Raw genomic sequence first — 12,213 nt, 5'->3', positions numbered from 1 at the left:
CTAGGATATTGGCCTGTAAGCTGAAGCTATCGCTGGAACAGATAAAGGCTTTTTCAATTGGGGGAGGATTTTTGCCTTCTTCCACCTATCCGGGACCAGCCCATTCTGCAGTGACACATTACTAATCAGATTCACCACCGGATTGATTATCTCCGCAATTGACACCAGAACTATGGCTGGGCAAGGGTCAGAGTGTGAGCCTGAATTAAGGGCTCTCATGACTTCCAGAGATTTATCTGTGGGGATGGGGGGAACTGCGCAAAAAATGAACCCATTGCCTGAGTGGGTGGGGACAAAAGCTCCATACATTCACTATGAACAAGGGGCTGCACAGTAAAAGTATCTTGGATATTTTTAATTTTATCATAAAAGTAAGAAGCTGTGTTGTGCTTGTCCATGCCTCAGTGGCCTACAGAGACCAGTAACATATCGAAACGTGATGCAACCTGTGCAGAAAATTCTAAACTGCAAGTTCCAAAAATATAGCTGTACACCTTATGGGCCAGGTAAATAAAATGTCTCTCCAGCAGCAGGAACAAAGGTCTCCCCCCACAAAGGGAGCAAGTAACAGTGCTTCACTCAGCTCCTGAGGAGGAATGGGATGGGCCTAAAGCATCTACATCAATCAATTCTCACACTGTACCAAGCATGGGCCTTTCCAAGCCCACTGAACAAAGGAGCTCCCAAAATAGGAGGAGATTCCCTTTGAAAGTTTGGTGAGAAAGGCTCTGGGAAGGGGTGGAGAGGTGATGTGGCACCCCAGAAGAGGCCAGAGGTGCCTCACTGCTAGAACCTCCTGCCCCTAATTAAAAGGTGTTGTGCAAGGAAGAGAGCTCTCTCATTGTTGTGATTTTCTGATGAACACTGGGATTGGACGCAGCAGCCATGGACAACTGGAAGGAAAAACACCCTGATGGCATCTGGACTAAGGACTCTAACTTCAATTGACCCTAGTAACAGTGAATCTCTCCCCCGGACCAGGGAAGCTGGTCCCCTCGCACCACCTGTTGACTAACTGTGGGAGATACTGGGCTTCTGTGAAATGGGGTAGAAAAGCTCCAGAGGAAACAAATGACAAATGCTGGTGCAGAGAGCCAGTGGAACAATTACCCAACCCATTTCATCACCTTAAAGGCCAGGACCCCAGAGGAAAGTGTTCCAGGTGGCTGGGGCTCACAACCTGGAGCACACAAAGCCCAGGATTGTCATAATCTGGCCAATGGGAGCAAAGATATGGCATTTTAAAGTCTTATGAAATTTGACATTTTGTTCTGCGAAGGACGTGAGCCTCCACTGCCAATACATAATTTACTTCCAAAGTAGGCCAGGGCCCTGTCGTCAGCTCACAACATTTGTGTTAAACTTTTCAAGGGAGGATGCATGTGTCCCTATTTCTCAGAACTGGAGATGGGACCCCATCCCCCAGCATCGAGAGACAAGGGGAGCACTGCTGTGCCCCCCCAGTGGTGGTGGGCCTGCCCTACCCCCCATCCCCATGTCCGGGGGAGCAGGCAGCCATCGAGCAGAAGAGCAGACTTCCCACAGAAGCAGGTAGAAAGAGAATAGAACAAAAGAGGCATTTGGGTTCCTGGTACAACGGGACACCTGCTGCTATGATATTTAATGTCCTGATCGTAGCTCCCCATGTGTGCATTTTTCACCCTTGTGGTGGCCCCAGGGTGGAAGGGGCACCACCAACGTGACCTAGAAAGGGGGGGGGGGTGCTGCAGGAGCACAGCATATCCCCCCTAAAGCATGTTTAAAAAGTACTGAACCTATATTTGCAGGGTCATCAAAAGAAAAACCAGGCTAGGATTTTGCTTAATGTTTTAAATAATTTCTTAGTCTGGAGTTTCTATTCTACGGCTGGGATTGGTGCACCCTCTAGAGACAAAGTCTAGGGCTGCAATTATTATTGCCTAAAGGCATTTGAAAAGAGTACTTGCTGTACGGCGCCTTCTGGGGGCAAAGCCTATGGCTGCAATTATTGTTGCCAAAAGGCGTTCAAAAAGAGGAAGTCTATGTTGCCTCATTTACTATATTTTGATGTGCACCAGTGCAGCAAGCGTTCCTGCTGCACTGCTGTGCATCAAAATAAAGGGGCAGAAACGAGCCATATCTACAAGATACAGCACATTCCTGTCCTTTTCTCCTGCGCCAGTGCACAAACAGCAGCCATGTGCCAATGCAGACACTCTTACGTCATCTTGCAAGGGTGCCTGCGTTGCAGCGATGATTGTTGTTGTGCAGGAAAGGACACTTTCCTGCACAAAAACAATCTTTGATGGCATTTCCCTCTTGCTATGCATGCTGCAGAATGCAGCACGTATAGAAACAGGAAAAAACAAGAACAAATAAAGGTAAAGCTGTGGGAGAGTTGGGAATGTGGGGAGCATTTGGCATCAGACCTGCCTGTCTTCTGGACTTTGAGGTGGCAGAGTGTCCAGCCCAGTGGTAGGACCTGACCTAGGAGACAGAGGACCAGCAGAGGCAGAGGCGGTAGTGGCTGTACCATGCAGAGGGCTGAAAGGCCCGGGTGGCATGGTGGCACGTGGAGACGTGCATAATATTCAGTGAGACAGGGTGGATGAGGGAGAATGTGGAGGGCTGACTCTACACTTCTTAGGGATGCGATATTTCAGAATTGTCTTGGGCTGACTGGGAAGTGGTGTGTTCACAACAGATACTCCCTCCAACAAAGGAGTCACAGGTGCAGGCCTCTGTCCCTGTGGGGATTTGATGTATTTGGTTTTAGCCTTGGTGTTGGTCTGACTTTTGCTCCCCATCCCCAGTAGTCCTGTTGCCCCGCACATTGCTCTCCTGACTACGCTTCACAGGGGTGTTGGTTGGAGTGGAGGTTTGTTGTGAGGGTGTCTTAGGGAGCTGTTGTTGCTTCGCCTTCACTGGCACCTGCACCACAGCAGGAATGAAACTGAGTTTGTGTCTTTAGCAGGAGTTTTCTGGATGGGAGGGTCCTGTGCTGGGTGTGATGTCTTGGAACGTGAGCTAGAGGCCTGCATTTTTGCCTGATGCCCCAGAGTCTCATCTGAAGGGCTTCTTTCTTTATCTCCCTCTGTGCCAGTGTCCAGATTAGGGGCTGGTGTTTGTGGTCTGCCACGCTTGGGGTGGTGTTGTTGTGGGCTGCGTCTCACCAACTTGGGGCCTGAGGGCTCTGTTGTGTCTATACTCTCCACAGGTGTTGCCACTGGCAGGGTGCTTGTTGAAGGTACAGGAGCCGGACTTTGAGGCCGGGACAGCTGAATGGCAGCAGTCATGGTTGAGGACAAACCCTGGAGAGTCCAGTGTAGCCCACCTACGTCCGAATTAATGCCCTCCATGAATACCAGAACTTGTCCCAACTTCTTGTCCTGATCCTGGTATGCATTTAGTAGAGCTGTCTGCCCCACACACAACTGACGCAAGAGGTCTACCGCCTCAACACTGAGGGCAGCAGGAGACACTGGGGCAGGGGCAGCAGTGCCTGGGGTGAATGCGACTCCACCCTTGACAGCCCTGCGTGCACAGAATGCACTATTGGTAGTAGGGGCCATGGTGGGCACTGGCCGATGTGTTGTGGATGTAGATTCTGCATTTTCACTCCCTGTGACCACCATTGCTGCGGACTCCCCACTGGAGTCATCGGATGTAGATGTTGGGCTCTCTGGGCGCGATTCTTTATGGACACTCCAGTCCCCCTCTGAGGCGCTGGAAACCTCTGTGTCTGTGACCTCATATGACTCATGTGTGCCAGATGCTTCAGCACTGGTGTCCATCTCATTGCATCCTGTGCACTCAGTAGATTCTGCAATGGACAGAGACATAGGTTTAGTACGGTGCAGAGACACAAAGAACGTATACATGCACAACACCAAAGTACATAATGACAACACCATGTTGCACAACACCTTGTGCAGTGTGCATTTGTAACAACAATGATAGGTACAGAGGCAGATGCAAAAATGCATTGTTGACAGCAAGGTCCCACGTGACGTACACACAGGCAAACATCAAGGCCGTGCTCCCTATGAACCCAACATGGACATCCCTGTAGGCAAACCCACATGCCTGTATGTGATAGAGGCATCCAACACAGCCTGTTGCCCCAGTTATTTATGCAGTCACTGTAAGGAGACAACACAAATACTAGGAATTGCTTCTTAAAATTCTACCAGAGCTAATAATGCATCTCAACTTGTGTAAGTAATCACAAAAACCTTTGCACGTTTTTGTCAGAAGTGTAGGTCACCACATTTCAAAGTGCTGCAAGGGACAGATCGTGAAATGCACACTTACATGTTGCACACTGCTGTAGACTGCCTGCTGATGTTGTTAACACCCACAATGCACGAAATGTCATTATTGCACATGTCATAACGCAACATCAAGTGCCATTGTACATTGAACAGGTGGATTCACATCCACGGAAGTAACATGACATTTGTACTCCACACATAGGCCACTGAGTAGTAATCTTGTCGGAATTGACACATCAACGACAACAGAAGTGGCTTGTGGATGCCATTCATGGAGTCAGTCAGTCACACACAAAGTAAGCCTTCTCAGAATACTCACCACATATATCCTGCTGATGGTCCCTCAAACGTCCATACAGTTCTGGCTGTGTCACAGCCAAGATGCGGGACATAATTGGAGTCAGGGTCCATCGCGCCAGTCTGCGTGTCCGAAGTGCCAGCCCCAACGTCATCTCTCCCACGGTCTTGCTGAGATGGGAGATGTCGTCCCACCTCTTATGGCAGTGTGTGTGCCATCTGTTGGATACACCGAGTACCTGCACCTTACGTGCAATGTCCTTCCATGCGGCCTTACATTGGTTGACCTTCAACTGCAGGCATGGCAGACATGAAAAGGAAGTATCAGACACCCTGTGGGAATTCACAACGTGTGTCAGTACAGGAGAACGGAAACGCATGCCACACTAAAAACAAGATCCTCATCAGAGGAAATAGAGCATTACACATTGTACATTTGCATGACATCACTACATACATATGTACGTATGATGCAGGACACAGGACATGGCCACCACCTACACAGGCTCAATGGCAGCACTGAAAGCTATGTGTAGTAGGCATCAATCGGTGACGGAGTCTATGAGTGAGCAACACATGTAATACAGTGCAAAAGATGTTTTGTACCTGAATGACTGTGTCAACCACTCCCCCACACCCCAATGCCCTTGGCATGGTGATGCCTCACTGCCCTTATTACAAAGTCAATACCTGCATTGTGAAATACTCAGTCCCATGATGGCTCTATGGGTAATAGGTGTGTGGAGTTGCAAATTACAGAACTGGGTAACAGTCATGAAGGGGACTGTTGAACACGCTGCAAACCTAAACCTTATGCGCTATAGCATTTCACAACACACATCATCCATTGGCCTAATACAGTATATATATATGAACATCCACTAGTGAGTTTGTCACGTGTGAGTGGGCAATTACATCACATGGTACAGTCAGAGTAACTGTATCTAAACAACATTTGTCCGTGTGCCAGCTTTGTAAAATGCAAGGCACTCCCTACCCTCTGCCCTGTCAACTATGTTGCCTAATGAGGCTACAAACATCATTTATATTACATTGCATTACATGGCAGTGTGACCCAGATTTACAATAGCTAATCTCACAACAACATGTTCATTGCTGTAGTGCAGGAATGGAGGGAGAGGTGTACAAATTACCTCCTCAGCACGTGTCCCATTGAAATTCACAGGGTCCATGTATGGTGCATGCAATGATAACTATATGGATGCCTGCACATTAACTTGCACTCACAGGCACATACTAGTGCACAGGACCATCAAGGTGACATTCTGAGCAGTATCACACTTGTATTCAGTCACACTTACCAGTACACCTGGCGCACCAAAAAGCCGCCCATACTGTTCAAGGACCTCGTCCAACAGAACCTCAAGCTCCTCCATGTTGAAGGGACTGGCCCTGACTTTCTCCATCCTCGACGTCACAGTATCCAGGTATCTGGGAAACAATCAGTTGATGTGGAGTAATGGCAGTCAGCGGTGTCTGAAGGCATGTGAGACCTGTTGGGCTATCACAGACATTTATAGGCCCCTGGGGTTTTTACAGTGATAGCCAGCTACTGTAATTGGGCTGGCTGGCTGTCATCTTTCAAGTATTTACAATGAGCTGACCCGCGGATGCAGAGCATGCCTACCGCGGTTTTCGAATGTTGCATCACACCACCGCGATCGCGGCTCCCATTGGCTGCAATGGCATTGGCGATGTCACACCGCAGAGGCCAGGTGGTCGCTACCGCTATGTTGCATCTTACAAGTATGTCCAATGAGCTGACCCGCGGATGCGGAGCACGCCTACCGCGGTTTTCAAATGTTACATCACACCACCGCGATCGCGGTTCCCATTGGCTGCAATGGCATCGGCTTTGTCACACAGCGGGAGCCAAGCGGCCGCCGAGGCCAAGCGGTCGCTACCGCTATGTTGCATCTTACAAGTATGTCCAATGAGCTGACCGGCGGATGCGGAACACGCCTACCGCACATATGGACACTGTATGCACTAGCAATGTGACTCAGCAACTTTTTTTTCTGGACAAGATGGCAGCACAGTGTCTTCTTGCACTTGTATCTCAATATGAATGCTAATGTGACATACAACTTACTGATGCCTACACATGTCATGTGTGTGAGCAAATTGAAATGCCTTGACATGCACTTACTCCTGTCAGCCATGATATGTGTGTGCATGTACATCTCTTGCTCCTGTCATATGGTACAATGTTTACCATGTAATCACTGTGTGAGAGGGACAATCAGTCCACACACATGATTGCATGGACAAATACTGCGGTAATTTTGATGTGCACATATATGAATGATGTAGTACGTGTGGTCTGCTTACACACTCTGTTTACAATGTGATGAACACTGGTGGTCTGTGCAAGTTGATCAGCAAGGTGTGGCAGGCAATGCAGCTACATGTTCGTCAGCAGTGTAGCTAGATCATACATCTGCTGTGTCACCTACTACTAGGGCTTGGTACACAAGATGCATTGGTGTGCCATTCACAACGTCCAAATGTGTTTTAGAGTTAGTCAGTATGTGCAACATGACCGGATGTAACCCGACATGTGTTCAATGTATACCTGCATCTGAGTTGTGGATTCATAAATGGTTGAAGTCCCTTAATTGTTTGTGCCACATAAGTCAATATATGAAATGTTTGAAACATGTCATAGCGTTATCAGAATTACATTATTTCTCTTTCTTGTCATGTAGGCGATGACCAAATGTGCTTCGTACTTTCACAGTGCTGGCAGACATGGAGAATGTGGACGTCATCAGGAAGTTCCGTCTTGATCGCGCAACACTGCAAGAGCTGTGTGCTCAGTTGGAGCCCCATCTGACACCTCAACGGAAATATCCAACTGCCCTGTCCCCAACAGTGAAGCTCAAGGCAGCCCTGCATTGTTTTGCTACGGGCACTTTCCAATACAAGGTTGCCATTGGTGGTGGTATGGTGCAATGCACGTTCAGCATGGTGCTGTGGGAGGTTGTGTCGGCAATGATGCTGTACAAGGACCAATTCATTAGATTCCCAAGTGCACAAGATTTGGCAGCGGTGAAGGCTAGTTTTTATGCCCTTGGCCGCATTCCTCATGTAGTGGGGTTCATTGACTGCACACACATTGGCCTTGTACCACCACGAGCACATGAGCAAGTGTATAGGAACAGGAAGCACTACCATTCCATTAATGTGCAGGTGGTGTGCCAAGCTGATTTGATCATCAGCCATGTGTGTGCGAGATTTTCCGGCTCTGCCCATGACTCCTACATCCTGCGGAGCAGCGTGGTACCACGGTTGATGGCAGATCTGCATTCAGAGCGTGCATGGCTTGTAGGTGAGTAGACCGAGTCAAGTAGTGTGCTGAGTGTGACATGTTCTCTACCACTGTTTGTATCACTAACTTTCTCTGTGTATGCCACACCTAGGTGACTCAGTGTATCCCAACCAGCCTTGGCTGCTGAGCCCAATTAGGAATCCAGAAACCCCGGGTGAAGTCAACTACAACTAGGCACATGGTAGGACACACCATGTGATTGAGCGCACCTTTGGCCTGCTGAAGTCCCGATTTCGGTGCTTGGACAAAAATGGAGGTGCACTGTTGTATTCCCCACAGAAGGTGTGCCGGATAGTGGCATGCTGCATCCTCCACAACCTTGCCGTACTCAAAGCTGTTCCACTCATCCTGGATGAGGATGAGCAGCAGATACCCCCTCCTGCAAACCCACACACTTCCAGTGACGACGATAGTGGTGAAGAGGAAGGTGGTGACCTGCGTCAACAGCTAATTGCCAACTACTTCCCTTGAATGTAAGTGACTTGGTAGGATAGGGAGATCATGTGTTGGCTTGGATGTTAGTGTGAAGGCATTGATGTTCTTGACTGCTGGCTGTTGTTGCTTGTGAGATGATGGCTGATGTGTGTTGCACAGGGTATTTGTCTCCAGGTACTTCATGCGTATGTTGAGTTTATTGTGCATTGCTATGTGTGCATGTCTAAGTACCATTGATGACTATTGATGTGTTTCAGCTGCAATGGCATGACATGAGTAGTAAATGTCATTCTCTACTGTCTTTCCAGGTTCTTTCACACTGTCAAGGCCTCTTCACATTCACTGCTGGTGTTATTTGGACACTGAATTGTCATTGTACCTACGTAAATAAACATGGCAATGACACAGACATAGGTATGTGATGGGTGTTTATTGAAAGAGAAGATGTGTGCAACTGAAGTGAATATGTACACAGTTGTGAGGAGTCTATACATTGTTTGTCTGTCATGGTAGATGAGATAAATGTAGTAGTGTGCACAAAGCAGAAGTCACACAGTCCAACAGACTCAGGCCATCAACTTGGCAACGTGGGCTAACAGAGTCTACAGAGTCCATGCAAGGAGGAATAGCAAGGTACCATCATGGCTGGCTCCGTGTGTGGCGTTGGTATGGTGGCCTGCCACCAGACGCTCCCCTGAGGATTCTCGGACGGCCCCTGGTTTCGTAGGCAGGGGCTGCACTTGCTCCAGGGTCAGTGGTGTCTGAGGACTCCCTCTCCTCCTGCACAGCCCTCTCTGTGTCTTTGGCTGATTCGTTATTCTGCCTGGCAGGCATGCCACTAGAGGGGGGTTGATCTGCATGTGTGCCTGGGAGCCTGTACCTTTCAGCACACCCACTAGCTGTCCAACAATGTGGACCAGTTGGCCCATCCATGTTTCCATGGACTGCTGCAGCATGCGGCTCTCATGCATGTCCTCTGCAAGCTGGCACATTACTCCATGATTCTCCTGGTAGGAACCAAGGGCTCTTGCAATGGTGGCCAGGAATTCAGGGTCACTGTCCTCCTGTGTCTCTGTACCACATCTCCTCCCACCTGCCCACCTGCCATGTCCCTGTGGCATTGTCCCACGACGCACTGGCACACTCTCCCTGCCATGATGTGACTGTGCGGTGGTGTTGGTAACCACCATGGCAGGGCGATTGTTACGGGCAGTAGTGATGATGGGGTTGTTGGAGGCCACACAGGTCGTGGTGGCAGGGGTCAGCACAGTTGTCGCTGAGGTGGAGAGGATGGTGGTGGGTGCCACACAGGTCATAGTGGCAGGGGCCAGGCCAGTTGTTGTTGCTGTGGTGGAGGGGATGTTGGTGGATGCCACACAGGTTGTGGTGGCAGGGGCCAGGCCAGTTGTTGGTGCTGTGGTGGTGATGACGGTGAGGGCTCGAGCTATGTTATTCCCTGGCACACCAGAGGGGCCAGCTTCAGAATCCAGTTCAGATAATATGAGTGAATCTGCATCTGAGTGCTCACGTTGTGGTGGTGGGGACTGGCTCTGCATGCTGTCCTGTGTAGTTCGTTGTCGTTCTCCTGTTGGACAGAGGTCATATGGAAATTGAGTTGCACGCAACAAGGTTGATGTTACACTGATATTTGTAACATTTGTTGCAACAGATGATTGACAATGGCATGGCTTCACTTGTCTGCAAGAAGACACTGCACCATGACATGATGTTGAGGTACATACCTTACTAGTCCATGGTGTCTGTTGTGAATTTGAACTTGGTGTAGTGTACACACGGTGTGACAACACAGACATGTTGTCATGTACATGATTTGCATTGCTGTTGTGGGCATGTGGCAAAATGCATTTGGGAAAGCTGAACATGCTGCACATGGTTACTACCTACCTGTAAGTTTTACGCTAGCAATGTGAGAGCTTCCCCATGCTTGGTGATGTGGGGAGTGTTACATCCTGCTCAGCTGTGGAACAAGGGGGCCTAGTGGGATTTGTAGGGCAGGCCTCCCACCACAAGACAGCCCTCCCAGGCAGGATGGCTACCTACCTGCTTGGTGAAGGTGAACATTGCAATGGCTGCAAACTGCATCTGGGTTGGTGTGGTGCGCTACATCCTGCTTAGGGGTGGGACATGGGGCATGGTGGGAGTAGTAGTGCAGACCACCCACCCACAAACACCCTGCCTGTGAAGATGGCTACCTACCTGTAAGTTTGATGAGGGTGATGCAATGGCTCCCAAGTGCTTCTAGGTGGGGTGGGGTGGAGTGCTACATCCTGCTTAGGGGTAGGAGAGGGGGCATGGTGGGAGTAGCAGTGCAGGCCTCCCAGGCAAGATGGCTACCTACCTGTTAGGTGAAAGTGAACAATGCAATGGCTTCCAAGTGCTTCTTGGTTGGTGTGAGGTGCTCCATTATGGTAGGCTGTGGGACAGGGGCCATGGTGGGAGTGCTGGTACAGGCCTCCCTCCCCCAAACAGGCCTCCCAGGCAATATTGCTACCTACCTGTTGGGTGAAGGTGAACTGTGGAATGGCTTCCAGGTGCTCCTGGGTGGGGTGGGAGGGAGTGCTCCATCTTGGTAGGCTGTGGGACAGGGGTCTTGGTGGGAGTGCTGGTACAGGCCTCCCTCCCCCAAACAGACCTCCCAGGCAAGATGGCTACCTACCTGTTTGGTGAAGGTGAACAATGCAATGGCTGCCACATGCTTCTAGGGTAGTGCTACATCCTACTCAGCTGTGGGACAAGGGGGCCTGGTGGGAGTTGTAGTGTAGGCTGCCTGTACATGTGCCACCACTTAAATACTGCTAGGTACATTTGTGCTGAATGAGAGGGAGTTGATGTGGGATCTGTGAGACCTGTTTGGGGGGAGTGTTTTGGACATGAGGAGATTCGGGCCTAGGAACAGTTGCTTTACAGTTGTGCAAGATACTACATTGCAGTGTTATGGCAGTATTGTGTTGGTACTTACCAGACTCCAATCCTCCCTCAATTCCAGTGCAACTCTCTGGATGCAGTATACCCAGCACCTTCTCCTCCCATGGGATGAATGTTCTTGGTGGGATGGGAGGTCCACTGCCAGTACGGTTGGCCAGATCACAGTTCTTACTGTTCTCCTTGACCTTGCTCTTGAGGTCAATCCACCTCTTCTTGATCTCCTTCCTGTTGCGTGGAACTTTCCCTACAGAATTGACTCTGTCCACTATCCTTTGCCAAATTTGACTTTGCGTGGCTGGTGGGGTCTGTTGTACCTTGCTTCCTAAGATGTATGGCTCTACTCTTATGATATCATCCACCATGACTGGCAATTCACCATCAATGAATTTTGGCATTTTCTGTGCCATGGTGTGTGATGTGCTGAGTGGTTGTGAGTGTGGTTGTGGGTGGGGGTGATGATGATGTGTGGAGTGTGGGTGTGTTTGTGATGGTGTGATGTGTTCAGGTTTGGCTTTTGTTTGTGTTGACATTCGAGGCGGTTGGTAACTAGCGGTGGTTACACAAGCACTGCGATGCCATCATGATTGCACTGGCAGGAATTCCGCTGCTGTGTCGGCGGTTTGTGGGCTTGCTGCGGCGATTAGGACCGCTGTGGACGGTGTTTCAGCTTTTCCGCATGTGCACAGCGGTGTTTCATGGGTTCCAACTGGGTCGGGTGTTTTTTCCCAGTGGTGCATCGTAATGGGACCCCACGAGCCATAGGGGCAGTCTTTTCCCATTGCCATGGTGGTACGGACGGTGTTCCGCCCGCCATCGTAATCGGCCCCTAAGTCTTTGAAGTTTGAGTTGGGAGTCTGCTTACTTTTTAAAGCAGTCTGTCACAGCAGTAGCACTTCCATATCTGCCCCACAATAACAACTGTGGGAGTGA

The 12,213-nt window shown here is 49.6% G+C and overlaps 1 protein-coding gene across 1 annotated transcript; it reads right to left on the bottom strand.

The window, feature by feature from the left end:
* Positions 1 to 2,900: 2,900 nt before the first annotated feature.
* LOC147727625 (uncharacterized) lies at positions 2,901 to 4,705 on the bottom strand. Its single transcript, XM_086963660.1, has 2 exons — positions 4,573 to 4,705; positions 2,901 to 3,802 (listed from the first exon to the last, which is right to left on the bottom strand). The coding sequence occupies exons 1-2, from the start codon at positions 4,703 to 4,705 to the stop codon at positions 2,901 to 2,903; spliced, it is 1,035 nt and encodes a 344-aa protein (XP_086819786.1).
* Positions 4,706 to 12,213: the final 7,508 nt, after the last annotated feature.

The sequence above is a fragment of the Lissotriton vulgaris genome, chromosome 3_1 (genome assembly GCF_964263255.1).
Source record: "Lissotriton vulgaris chromosome 3_1, aLisVul1.2, whole genome shotgun sequence".
In the NCBI taxonomy this organism is placed as follows: domain Eukaryota; kingdom Metazoa; phylum Chordata; class Amphibia; order Caudata; family Salamandridae; genus Lissotriton; species Lissotriton vulgaris.
This window is presented reverse-complemented; position numbering and strand designations above follow the sequence as displayed.